The sequence below is a fragment of the Littorina saxatilis genome, linkage group LG15, assembly GCF_037325665.1.
Source record: "Littorina saxatilis isolate snail1 linkage group LG15, US_GU_Lsax_2.0, whole genome shotgun sequence".
In the NCBI taxonomy this organism is placed as follows: domain Eukaryota; kingdom Metazoa; phylum Mollusca; class Gastropoda; order Littorinimorpha; family Littorinidae; genus Littorina; species Littorina saxatilis.
In genome coordinates this window covers 44,863,883-44,877,643 of record NC_090259.1, presented here as the reverse complement: position 1 = coordinate 44,877,643, position 13,761 = coordinate 44,863,883, and the positions used below count along the sequence as shown (strand labels likewise).

The following is a 13,761-nucleotide window of genomic DNA, read 5'->3' as shown; positions in this document are numbered from 1 at the left end:
AGAACTATACAAGATTTTGCGCCACAAACATATTCTCAGTATCCATCATTATTGAGGAAAACAAGCAAACAAAAAAGCAAATAGCTTAAAGGCATATGTACTCGATGACTATACACGCTAATTGCTTTACCAACAGCTGGAGACATGCTAAATTAAGTTCCCTGCAAAATATTGTGGTCTAGGACCCCTTCAATGTTGAGATATGTTAATTTTCATTTTGATCTGGATCGTCCTATTTATAGATTTGGCAACACATGTAACGTTGATGCAAGGGAGCTAACACCGCGGCTTCGTTGACATCCTCACTTTTTCAGAGGCTAGAACAAGCTGTAATGCATGTATTATGGTCCGCGCATGGTGACATATCGTCATTATATGGTCTTATGGTGCGTTTGACATCGATTATGGGCAAACTACACTTTGTAAACACGGGAGCGCGTACATATGCCTTTAACAAAGAATTTGAGACTGTTTTATTCGCGGTATCGGGGTGGAGACTTAGCTTTTAAACCAATTCGTTGCTACCAGCATGGGTTCGAACCTTTTCGAGGAATTAATTTCCAAGAGTCAACTTTGTGCAGACTTTTCCAGGTGTCCAAACGCCTCATCGTGAACGCATACGCACGATAAAGACCCCAGCGTCACAGTGAGAGCCTCAGGGCTCAAAAAGACAACTTTTACGGGAAGGACTGCGCCTTTAGTTTAAGCTTGAATAATCAGTCTCGCGGTATCTGCGACCATGTAGTATTCAATATATCCTGAACTCAGGTCAAATGAGTTCCTTCCCTTCGGGTCTCATTTATCCCTGACAGGATGCCTTGGTTTTCTCCCTCTGGAGAAGAAATCGATATTTTTTTTTACATATTTAGAGCTTTTTGTGATGTGTTATTGATATAAGCAGATTCGCGATCGTCGATAATGATTTTTCATGGTGTTGTGTAATTTTTGAATTACAAAGGAATTGTTATGTAAGACAGTTTCAAGCGAGCTATCTTTCGCGGATGTATTTACTGTGCAAACAACCCTAAAAACTCGTATGGCAAAAGTGTCACGTGAGAATCAACTTTGTCACGTGATCATAACAAAATGGCTACGGAGCGGACACCGGTTAAAAGTAGATGTGTCCTTTGTGACAATGAAAAGACCGAGTCCAGCCATAGTTATGCGGTCGTAGGCAAAGTTGGGTTGAAAAATGAACAGCTTGGTGAAACGGTTGAGTCTCTCAGTGATCTGTTCGTCGAGAGATGGAAGAATCGGCCATTCTGCTATCACTTTCGTCTTTTCCCAGAAACATTAGCGAAAAACATATGGGAGATAACTCTGTATTCTTGTTTTGATAGATTTCGGCTTTTAGCTCCTTTACTCCGCGAAGTAATGATCCATCCTGTAAAAGAGACACTAAGCGAGAGCATGGACCGATGATTATCAGAATGGTATTCAATAGCCTTCCCTTGTCACTGCCCCTGCCTGACACGTCAAAGCGGTGAGACTGTAGCGGATGTTTTAGCTGGTGTTTTAGCCAGCAAGCAAGCACGATTCAACAGGTCGATACCCACACAATGTCAATGGACTCCACCCGGTGGGGCCGATAGCATAACCACCCCACAGAGGCCAACTTTCTACCCGTTACCCCTTTGCCTCTCGCCCCACCCATGTACACGAGAGTTCGTGACTGGCTTTGAACAGTCAGTAGAGTAGTCGGCTTGCGACACGATCGCACGGACATTTTAGGATCAGTGAGGGGTTGTGAGAAGTGCCAGGGAGGTTTAGAGGTTTCGTGGATTTGGTGGATTGGATTGGAGCGGGGGATTTCGGCTGATAGATTGAGGAAGCTGTGTTTCTACCCCGGGTGTGCTGTTAATACGGGTGCAGGATGTGCGGAGGGGGTAACGAAGTGGAGGATGTAACCTCGTCCGAGGATGGAGACAGATTCGGTAAGGAGATGTGTGTGTGTGTGTGTGTGTGTGTGTGTGTGTGTGTTTGTGTGTTTGTGTGAGTGTTTGTGTGTGTGTGAGGAAGGGGGGGTGGGGTGGTGGTGTAGGAGTGTGTGTGTGTGTGTGTGTGTGTGTGTATGTGTGTGTGCGTGTGTGTGCGTGTGTGTGATATGTAGCGGCGTGTGTGTGTGCGTGCGTATGTGAGCGGTGTGTGTGTGTGAGTGTGTGTGTGTGTGTGTGTGTGTTTGTGTGTGTGTGTCTGTCTGTCTGTCGGTCGGGGTGTGTGTTTGTGTGTGAGTGTGTGTGTGTGTGAGTGTGTGTGAGTGTGTGTATGTGTGTGTATGTGCGTTTATGGTTGTGTGTGTGAGTGTGTGTATGTGTGTGTGTGTGCGTGCGTGCGTGTTTGTGTCTGTGTGTTTGTTTGTGTGTGTGTGTGTGTGTGTGTGGTGTTTTTTAGAGAAAGAGAGAGAGAGAGAGACTGACTGACTATTAGGGTTTAACGTCCTCTTAGACCAACTGGTCTATATTGGGACAGGTATTGGTAATACGCTGAAGATATGGTGTGATACTTTGATTCGAACAAGCCCGCTGTGGCTGTCTTCTTCGACACACCAGCATTGGGTTTGTCTCGTCAAAGTATCGAAAATACGATCATGATAATCGGAGACGAGAGATGATGCATGCGTGTCTTCGTGTTTTCCAAGCCCTGAGACTTTTGCTGTGAACGTGGGATCTTTTTCGTGCGCATGTGTGCACACGGGGGTGTTCGGACACCGAAGAGAGTCTGCACAAAGTTGACTCCGAGAAATAAATCTCTCGCCGAACGTGGGGATCGAACCCACGCTGATAGCGACCAACTGGCTACAAAGCCAGCGCGCTACCAACTGAGCTAGGTCCCCGCCCAAACGAGAGAGAGAGAGAGAGAGAGAGAGAGAGAGAGAGAGAGAGAGAGAGAGAGGGACAGAGAGAGAGAGAGCGAGCGAGAGAGAGAGCGAGCGAGAGAGAGAGCGAGCGAGAGAGACATAGACAAAGACGGAGATGTGGCACCATAACATCTCGGTCAAACCTGGCTGCCTGACTATTGATCTGTGTGTGTGCTGGGTGATGTCGCTTCCTCCCGTCCTACCTGTCAAACGCACGTGTGTGTGTGTGTGTGTGTGTGTGTGTGTGTGTGTGTGTGTGTGTGTGTGTGTGTGTGTGTGTGTGTGTGTGTGTGTGTGAGAAAGAGAAATAGAGAGAGGGGGAGAGAGAGAACGAACGAACGAACGAACTTTATTACTCAAGGATGGAGATTTTAGGCTGACGCCTAGTCTTACAATCTGTCCCTGCTAAACTAAGACATAAAAATAGAGACAATAAAAGGACAATCATCAATCACAATCATACAGTATTACAAACTACAACATTACCTATACGAATACATAATGCATAACAGAACATTGAAAAGTACATGTATGTCAATAAAATACAAAGGAAAAGAAAAGTCGACTCGCACACACACGCGCGCCGTATGCCTGCAATCACGCTCGCACACAATCCAACACACACTCGCACACACCCCCTCCCCTCCACAAACACACACCCGCACACAAACACACACACACTCACACGCACACACACACACACACACACACACACACACACACGTACATACACACGCACACACAACCTCATCATCATCATCATCATCATCATCATTATCTTCGTCAACATTATTATCATCATCATCATTTGGCTGAACAAAATGTATAGAGGTTATGATAGTGATGCATTCTTGCTTCTGGTGATTAAATAAAGTAGGAACAGCTTCAGAATGTGACTGTTCATGACAACAGATATTTGCGAAGCTGCGATTTGAAGTGTTTAAATCGTGCTTGACCCCTTTATCTCACATGGTAGCGAATTCCAAATAGTTGAGCCCGAAAACGCTAAACTGGTTTTGTATAAATCAATACGGGGTAGTGGGGAAATTAATTTGTTAGAGCCATATCTGTCTGATGCTTTCTGAAATAATAATGATCGCATGTACTGTGAGGTCTCGTTTATTTGTACCTTAAACATTAAAAGCGCTTTATTAAATAATAACTGATCATTAAGTGATAAAAAAAATGAAGGCTGCTAAGCTTTTGATCTGTTGATGTTTGCGGACCCGGCATGATAAGTTTAGCTGCGCGACGGTGAAGAGAATTGACTGTTTTCAAGTGAACATCGCTACAACCATCCCAAAGTGTAGATGCATAATTCAGATGAGGTAAAATATGACCAAAATAAAACAACTTGAGTGCTGAGGTATCAGCATAATGCTTTAATTTGGAGAGAAGGAACACATTTTTAGATAACGTTTTGGCAACACGGTTGAGGTGGGACTGCCACTTTAATTCAGCGTCTATTGTCACCCCAAGAACACGATGGCTGGTTACTTGCTCAATGGGTGACTCATTTAAACTAAGATGAAGATTCAGAGGAGCGAGTTGGTGTTTCTGTCGTGTTGTGATCACCATGCATTTAGTTTTGCCTGGGTGTATGATCATTGAGTTTTGTTTACACCAATCAAATATGTTGTTCAAACTCGTTTGAAGAGAGGTTTCAATAGACTGTAAACTTTTACCGGACGTGTACAGAGACGAGTCGTCTGCGAAAAGGTCATTAATAACCGTGTTGTCTGATATATAGAGTAGTAGATCGTTAATATAAATGCAAAATAAAAGTGGGCCCAAAACTGATCCTTGTGGGACGCCGTACTTTACCCGTCCTATCGCAGAACGGTTACCGTTCAGGGAGACAAACTGAGAGAGAGGGGCAGAGGGTGGGGGGAGAGGGAGAGAGACAGAGAGGGGGGAGAGAGACAGAGTTTAAACTCAGTTATTGAAGAAGACCATATTAATATACATATATATACTAGATGAATACCCGCTTCGCCGGGTACGGCTTCGCCGGGAAGAAGTCGAGCCAAATACCCGGCTGCGCCGGGGACCCGGCTTTGCCGGGTGTACGCCGGCTTTGCCGGCGCACCGCACGAAGGAAGGGAGATAAACGCGCAAAACACTGGAGAAGAGTAAAAATAGTATAACGGGAATATGGATTGAGCGTTGTCGACAGTGACCTTCTAAAAATAGAAACGGGAATATGGATTGACGCCACACGAAGGAAGGGAGATAAACGCTGAAAACACTGGAGAAGATAAGGAAGAGTTACTGGGAATGGATCCAGAGAAAAACCAAAATCGGTTCAGCGCTGCGCGTTGAGAGCACGTGTTGAAATATCTCATCGAGCAGGTTGTGTCCGGGGTGTACCTGAATATGGGCACCAAATTTGAAACAGATCCATCGAGAACCTTGGGCGTGCATCGCGGACACACACACACACACACACACACACACACACACACACACACACACACACACACACACAGACACAAGTCGTATATATATATAGATGTAGTGCACGTGTCACTGTGATTCTGCCGAATGCCACCCTATGTCGCTGCCCATTCACAATAAAGCATTGCTCAAGACGGTCGTCATATATATACTTTAGCCATTGCTCAAGACGGTCGTCATATATATACTTCAGCCATTGCTCAAGACGGTCGTCATATATATACTTTAGCCATTGCTCAAGACGGTCGTCATATATATACTTCAGCCATTGCTCAAGACGGTCGTCATATATATACTTTAGCCATTGGTCAAGACGGTCGTCATATATATACTTTAGCCATTGGTCAAGACGGTCGTCATATATATACTTTAGCCATTGCTCAAGACGGTCGTCATATATATACTTTAGCCATTGCTCAAGACGGTCGTCATATATATACTTTAGCCATTGCTCAAGACGGTCGTCATATATATACTTTAGCCATTGCTCAAGACGGTCGTCATATATATACTTTAGCCATTGAGCAAGCAAACCAACCACGCACAACTTTCGCGTTTCCTTCATTACCAGTAGACTCTACTAATATACCCTTGTCCAGCGTTGCGATCAAGACTGACGTTAAAGATTCATTCCTCCTCGTGGTCACGACCATGTAAACCGCCATAATTGATCTGTCCAGACTTTCTTTTAAATATGATTTTTATTTAGATACCAAAGGGCGGCATTTGATAAAAAAAATAAACTTGGGACCAAACTACAAGCTTTGCTAAATAATTATTAAGTGTGTCCAGACTTGTCCATGAGGCGAGAGCATGTTGCACTTGAAGACATACCAGAATTAAACAACAAAGCTGCTTCAATTGCTGTGCTGAGTAAAACAGTTTTTTTGCTGAATTTATTTCTCAGATTGATTAGGTCACACTTTCAATATTTTGGAAGGTGTATTAGGGGAAGTTTCTTGGCTCAGATTGCACCAGATTGCTCCATTTTCCTTGTTTTTATCAAAATTTTCCGCGGGAGCATGCCCCCGTACCCCCCTAGGAGGTTCGAACGCTTCGCGCCCTCAACTAAACTCTTCGCGTCATCGAATTGTCCCTAAAACATTTTGGGACCCCCCACCCCCCCCCCCCCCCCCCCCCCCCCACCCCCTAAAAATGATGTGATCCGCCCCTGCCGGATGTGTTGTTTAACGCCCTCACGGTTAAACCATAAGGGGCGTGTTCACGGGTGTGTTGTTTAAAGGCACAGTGCAGCTCACAGCGGCCTTCGTTTTGCGTTTTTGTTGCAGCTGAGTGCATTTACAGTTCAAAAATACTCCTGTGGTAGTAAAACAAACCCAAAACTACCCAACGACGACATCTGTGAAGCTCGACAGTTTCTTGTTCACGCGAGTGCATACATTAACCTAGTTATTACGTGGTGTTTGGTCGGAGTTCGATTCAACTGAGTGATTACGGCCTCCATTTAGTTTTACACAAACTCATGATGATGTCTGACATAGTTTGCTAGTGACGTGTCTTTTTGTGCATGATGTGGTGATCTACCTGATCTAAATTTAGATTAAAAAAAAATAGGTCAAGACCAGCCGGGTCCGAGTACGAAATTAATTCGTAAAAAAAATCGCAGTTCTTGACTCTTTGGGTGCAAGTCAATGAAACTTGGTAGTTCTTCTAACGGATAGCTGCCTGAGGTATGACTAAAAGCCCCAGGGGCTCCGAGCACCTGGATTTGACAAGTTCGGTACCTTTAACGTCCTCACGATCAAACCATTGAAGGGGCGTGTCCCCGGGTGTTACCCCGATTTTTAGATTAGATGCACAGGTGTTTGCGTGTTTGGGTGTAATCAGCCATCTGCACTTATGGCAGCAGAATGACCGAGATCTTTAAAGTGCCATTGTGGTGACACGGAGGTGGGAAATGGATACCGTCTCTGAGTCTGCTCAAGAATTTAACCCGTGTCAGTGGGACAGGAACGACTGGAGATAAGAGTGATAATTTCGGGAAAAGTCGTTATAAGTCCGCGTTTGGACGGTCGTATGTCGTATTAGAGAGGGGGACGTAATATGGAGGTGAGAAATACTAAGACAAAGAAGGAAAAAAAATCCGTCAGAGAAAAGTCGGTCGTAAATTTGAGGGACTCGTAAAAGAGAGGGGTCGTAAAGGGAGGTACCTCTGTATCTTTAAATCGTGACTGGGGTGGTGAGGATCATGTCAACAACTATGGAGGACCGTGAGTCAGGGATAATACAGAAAGCATACATAGACTTGTCCACATAAATATCTTATATGACCACTCCAGAAGACTGTACGGTAGAGCTGAAATGTCTTCCGTGTGTACACACATCGGGACATTCGGTAGCACCCGGTGTGTTGTGTAATTCATATGGTAAATGTATGTTAATCTAGTTGAGTATCAATCTAGTTTAGTCACGTTTCTCTGTCTCAGTGTGTCTGTCTCTCTCTCTCCGGCTCCCCCTGTCTGTCTGTCTGTCTGTCTGTCGCTCTCTCTCTTTCTCTCCCTCTCTCCCTTCTCTCTCTCTCTCCCTTCTCTCTCTCTCCCGCTCTCTCTCTCTCTCTCTCCTCTCTCTCTCTCTCCCTTCTCTCTCTCTCGGTCTCTCTGTCTCTCTGTCTCTCTCTCTCTCCCTCTCTCTCTCTCTCTCTCTCTCTCTCTCTCTCTCTCTCTCTCTCTCTCTCTCTCTCTCTCTCTCTCTCTCTCTTGGTCTGTCTTTCTTTGAGTGTGTCTGTGTCTAGAGTCTTGTAAACTACAACATGTTTGCGACAAGCTCTTCAAACTTTATGGTGACTTTCGTTTCCCGCAATATGAGGACCTGCCGTCGGGGCAATCATTGAGTGTGTGTGCTCTCGCACTTTCTTCTCCTGTTAGGTATTGTCCGCTTTAATCTTTCTGCTGTCATGGTTAATTCAAAGAATGATCTGTCTGTGGGGATTCGATGTCAGAATTCATATCCAATGACCATGTTGCTGTAAAGGATCGAATGGACATTCATAAATTATGCATAGCAGGCTGAGTGGATTATTGCGGAGTGATCAGTTCTGAACTATGGAAAGGTTTGTGTGTGCCTGGTACCTCATTCCTGCTGTTCTTGTTGCTTCTGTGTGTGAGAGAGAGAAAAGAGACTGAGATAGAGCACTCTCAGATCACACAAAAACTGGATAGAGAAAGAGAAGATACGGCAGGTCGAAGCAGAGAACGAGAGAGACTTAGACTTAGACTTAGAACATTTTATTCACATAAAGGGTAGACATTTTAGGCCATAGGCTTAATCTTACAATGTGCCCTTTTCATTCACACAAACACATATTCACGCGTGCGCCCGACTAGAATCATAGAGAGAGAGAGAGAGGGGGAGAGAGAGAGAGAGAGAGAGAGAGAGAGAGAGAGAGAGAAAGAGAGAGAGAGAGACAGAGAGAGAGAGAGAGAGAAAGAGAGAGAGAGGGACAGAGAGAGATAGAGTCAGAGAGAGAGACAGAGAAATAAAGAGGGAGAGACAGACAGACAGAGAGAGAGAGAGTGAGAGAGAGAGAGAGTGAGAAAGGCAGAGGGGACACACACACACACACACACGCACGCACACACACACACACACACACACACGCACGCACGCACACACACACACACACACACACACACACACACGCGCGCGCGCGCGCACCACTGGATCCTGTTATACAGCTTTCCTTGCTAATCGATTAAACACACATAAAACGAATGGTTGGAATCAGAAGCATTATTCCTAGACCCGAATGCAAAACAAACAACTTTGGGGCAAAATACAAGTTATATCGATTTCTGTGCTGCATATACACTTTATTGTTTGTGAAACATATCAACGAAAGGTTAGATGAAAAATAATGATGTTCGATGCATAAGCTATTTTCACACGTCGACATACACCATGAACATTCTCTGTGTGTCTGTCCGTGTGCGTGTATGTAAGTGTGTTTGTCTGTCTGTATCATACACTCACGACTAAGTTATCCACAGACAACGCGTTAACGATACTCCCAGTGTGCAAGAGAGCAACCACACATTCAAATAGTGCTGAACCTGAAAAAGTCCAATTAGGTCGGGGGGGGGGGGGAGGGGGTGACAAGGGTGGGGTCGCCGACTGCTACCCGGGTTTCGACCTCAGAAGGTCTCATCAGGCAGTCCTTCGGCTTGTTATTGGGCATTATTCTCAAACTCTAATGTAAACGAGAAAACCACATAATGTATAAGGTAGACTCTTGAAAGAAAATCTTCGTCTGATTTTTTTGTTTGTTTGTTTGTTTGCTTAACGCCCAGCCGACCACGAAGGGCCATATCAGGGCGGTGCTGCTTTGACATATAACGTGCGCCACACACAAGACAGAAGTCGCAGCACAGGCTTCATGTCTCACCCAGTCACATTATTCTGACACCGGACCAACCAGTCCTAGCACTAACCCCATTATGCCAGACGCCAGGCGGAGCAGCCACTAGATTGCCAATTTTAAAGTTTGGAAAGACGCGTCAAATGCAGCGTGCCCGTTTAATCAATACATTGATAAGTGATAACAAACAGCTCATACTAATTATTCTTACTTTTTACATAACATTTTACATTATACAAAAGGACAATAATTGATAATTGAAACATTGTTGTTGTGTCTGCTGGTGTCACAATAATCATATGTCATCATATATTATTGATCTATTCAAAATCAATATTCGCATGTTAACATTTGTCTGTCTTTACCTTTTATCATGGACAATAAACAATAATTCATTTCGAATCGACAACATTTACATTGGCTGACTTATTTCTTGTGCAGGGAGTGTTAAGTTTATTATCTGAAGTTCAAAAAGTCACGCCCAATGACTGGGAAACGCATTCTAGCGTGCAGTACATGACATTTTACAGAAGTCTTCAGCATAATTATTGACCAGTCACTGTGACTTTCGTAATCCGCTAAAGGGACCAAAAATAACTCTCCTCCGTTGATTGTATGAATTTCCTTGTTCACCCGTTGTAAGGCTGTTTGGGCGGGGATGTAGCTCAGTCGGCAGCGCGCTGGATTTGTATCCAGTTGGCCGCTGTCAGCGTGAGTTCGTCTCCACGTTCGGCGAGAGATTTACTTCTCAGAGTCAACTTTGTGTGCAGACTCTCCTCGGTGTCCGAACACCCCCGTGTGTACACGCAAGCACAAGACCAAGTGCGCACGAAACAGATCCTGTAATCCATGTTAGAGTTCGGTGGGTTATAAAAACAAGAAAATACCCAGCATGCTTCCTCCGAAAGCGGCGTATGGCTGCCTAAATGGCGGGGTAAAAACGGTCATACACGTAAAATTCCACTCGTGCAAAACACACGAGTGTACATGGGAGTTTCAGCCCACGAACGCAGAAGAAGAAGAAGAAGTAAGGCTACTTGCGCTAAACGTTTGCATTTCGGGTGTTCAATTAGGCCAGGCGTGTTTTCTTTAGTTCACATGGCTTTTATTCTGTCTTTATTTGAGTCGAGTTCATGCAGACCATGCCGACTTTGCCAACACGAACTGACACGAACATTAGAATTGTATGGCTTGTGTGGGTTATTATCTTGATTTACATCTAGCTTGAGTAAACTCAGTTGATATAAAAACTTCTTTGTATGTGAGCGTATGCCTGTGTCGCTTTGTCTGAGTCTCTGGGTGTGTGAAAGCATAGCTGTGTGTTTAAACGTGTGTGTACATGTGTGTGTGTGTGTGTGTGTGTGTGTCTGTCTGTCTGTGTTTGTGTGTGTGTGTGTGTGTGTCTGTGTGTGTGTCTGTGTGTCTGTGTGTGCGCGCGCACGCGTGTGTGTATACCTGTGTTTGTGTTTATGAGGGGGAGAGAGAGGGGGTAAAGACAGACAGACAGAGATGCAGAGAGTGTATATTTATGAAAAGATATATTCTTTACAAATGTCATGAACAACTGTTGATTATATGTGCAGGAAAAGCAAGGCAGCATGACCCCAAATTCAAAGGACCACTCAAAGACAGGTAAGAAATTCTTTCCTTTTCCTTTATTTACAGTAAGTAAATTACACGTTACTTCAGGTGAACACACAACCAAAATAATGTTCCCTCTTGTGTCTTCTCCCAAAGCGGTAGCACCTGTTGCGAGCTAAATCTTTCTTGTTTAATTAATATCTGTTTGTTTGTTCACTTAAAAGACCGCTAGATCGACATATCTGTGACTGAAATGTATTGTTTTGTCAATAACAAACGTTCCATCTTCTTCTTCTTCTTCTGCGTTCGTGGGCTGAAACTCCCACGTACACTCGTGATTTTTGCACGAGTGGAATTTTACGTGTATGACCGTTTTTACCCCGCCATTTAGGCAGCCATACGCCGCTTTCGGAGGAAGCATGCTGGGTATTTTCGTGTTTCTATAACCCACCGAACTCTGACATGGATTACAGGATCTTTTTCGTGCGCACTTGGTCTTGTGCTTGCGTGTACACACGGGGGGTGTTCGGACACCGAGGAGAGTCTGCACACAAAGTTGACTCTGAGAAATAAATCTCTCGCCGAACGTGGGGACGAACTCACGCTGACAGCGGCCAACTGGATACAAATCCAGCGCGCTACCGACTGAGCTACATCCCCGCCCTAAACGTTCCATCACTTTACCTTTCTTGGTTTTTTTTATTCTGAACTTTGGAACGTTGGCCGTCTCTTTGTTTTGGGATTTACCGCTCGTACGCAATTATTTCAGTGTCTTGATTCCTTGCTGCATTCTTCCCTTGTAAGCATTCATTTAGCAATTGAAAACATTGCAAAATGGTATTGAGCTAAAAAAAAAAATGCAGTGACGTCATGACCCTAAATTATGCGAATAACATATTGCATGCGTCACGCATAAACTTACTAAAATTGTTCCACAAAGCGGAAAAACCTTTGCTGCGCATGGATGAATAATAAGGTGCGCACTGACCATGTCTAGGTCAGACCGTATTTAAGTATGTACAGCTTTTAGTCACGTGTCGGTGACTTAAACCCGGGTAGAATTCCACCCCGTAGGGTTCCAGGAGCCACCATAGTTTGCCTGGGTGTTTATTGGGCAAACGTGTTCTACATATCGGTTACAATTCAAAGAGAGGGAGAGAAAAAAAAGCACCCACACGCACGTACGCACCCACGCAGACACACACACACGCACAACCGAATAAGAAATTAGATATCGTTGTTCATTAAGGCTTTCTTTCTGAATAAATAAGGAAATGGACGTGGAGGGGGGGGGGGGGGGGGTAAGAAAAAAGAAAAAAACAGCATAAAAAAGGTACAAAACAAAGCGAACAAAGAATTTGGACCAAGTTTTTCAATACGGTGTCGCGAACTGAAAACTCTGTCTGAACAATCCTTCTCATTGCGGTAAATGCGCATGCGCTAACATGGAGAGATTAATCAGGTCGTGAACAACCTAACCCAACCCTAACCCTAACCCTTACCCTAACCCATGGTTCGATCGGTCAAAGGGTCGCATTTTTTAAGTCCAAGATTGGCGCATGCGCATTGACCGCAATGAGAAGGATTGTTCAGCAGAGGTTTGAGTTCGTGACACCGGCTTTCTCTTTGATTGCTAAAACAAAGGACGTCGTGGAGTGTTTTAAACAAAGGACGTCGTGGAGTGTTTTAAACAAAGGACGTCGTGGAGTGTTTTAAACAAAGGACGTCGTGGAGTGTTTTAAACAAAGGACGTCGTGGAGTGTTTTAAACAAAGGACGTCGTGGAGTGTTTTAAACAAAGGACGTCGTGGAGTGTTTTAAACAAAGGACGTCGTGGAGTGTTTTAAACAAAGGACGTCGTGGAGTGTTTTAAACAAAGGACGTCGTGGAGTGTTTTAAACAAAGGACGTCGTGGAGTGTTAAACAAAGGACGTCGTGGAGTGTTTTAAACAAAGGACGTCGTGGAGTGTTTTAAACAAAGGACGTCGTGGAGTGTTTTAAACAAAGTCCGACGTACAACTACAACCGTTTTGTGCCTTTTCGCTTTGTGTTTCCAAATCAAATCGGGCCACATGGTATTAGGCAATAGAGTAGGGTTCAAGGATGAAGATTAGCGATTTGAACCCCATTAGGTCAGTAATGTTAATACTCTCCTGTTAAATAATTAAGCCATTGTGCGGTCATCTGTTTCATAAATACTATTTTTTTTATATATAATCGTGAATAATCAAAAGCTTTACCTTCATTGTCCAAATGAGTACAAAATTACATAATTTTCCCCTCAAGTGTAGGGTGTTGACTGTTGTGTATGTTTACTGACGTTTTTACATTTAGTCAAGTTTTGACTAAATGTTTTAACATAGAGGGGGGAATCGAGACGAGGGTCGTGGTGTATGTGTGTGTGTGTGTGTGTGTGCGTGTGTGTGTGTGTGTCTGTGTGTGTGTGTGTGTGTGTCTGTGTGTCTGTGTGTGTCTGTGTCTGTGCGTGTGTG

General features: G+C 44.3%; 1 protein-coding gene across 1 annotated transcript in view; it reads left to right on the top strand.

Moving 5' to 3' along the window:
• Window positions 1–1,543: 1,543 nt before the first annotated feature.
• Window positions 1,544–13,761, top strand: part of LOC138949439 (choline transporter-like protein 4) — a 50,309-nt gene continuing 38,091 nt past the window's right edge. Inside the window, exons 1-2 of the mRNA XM_070321265.1 lie at window positions 1,544–1,934; window positions 11,273–11,321. Of these exons, the coding sequence (XP_070177366.1) occupies window positions 1,874–1,934; window positions 11,273–11,321 (110 nt within the window). The 5' untranslated portion in view covers window positions 1,544–1,873. The remainder of the gene's footprint in view (window positions 1,935–11,272; window positions 11,322–13,761) is intronic.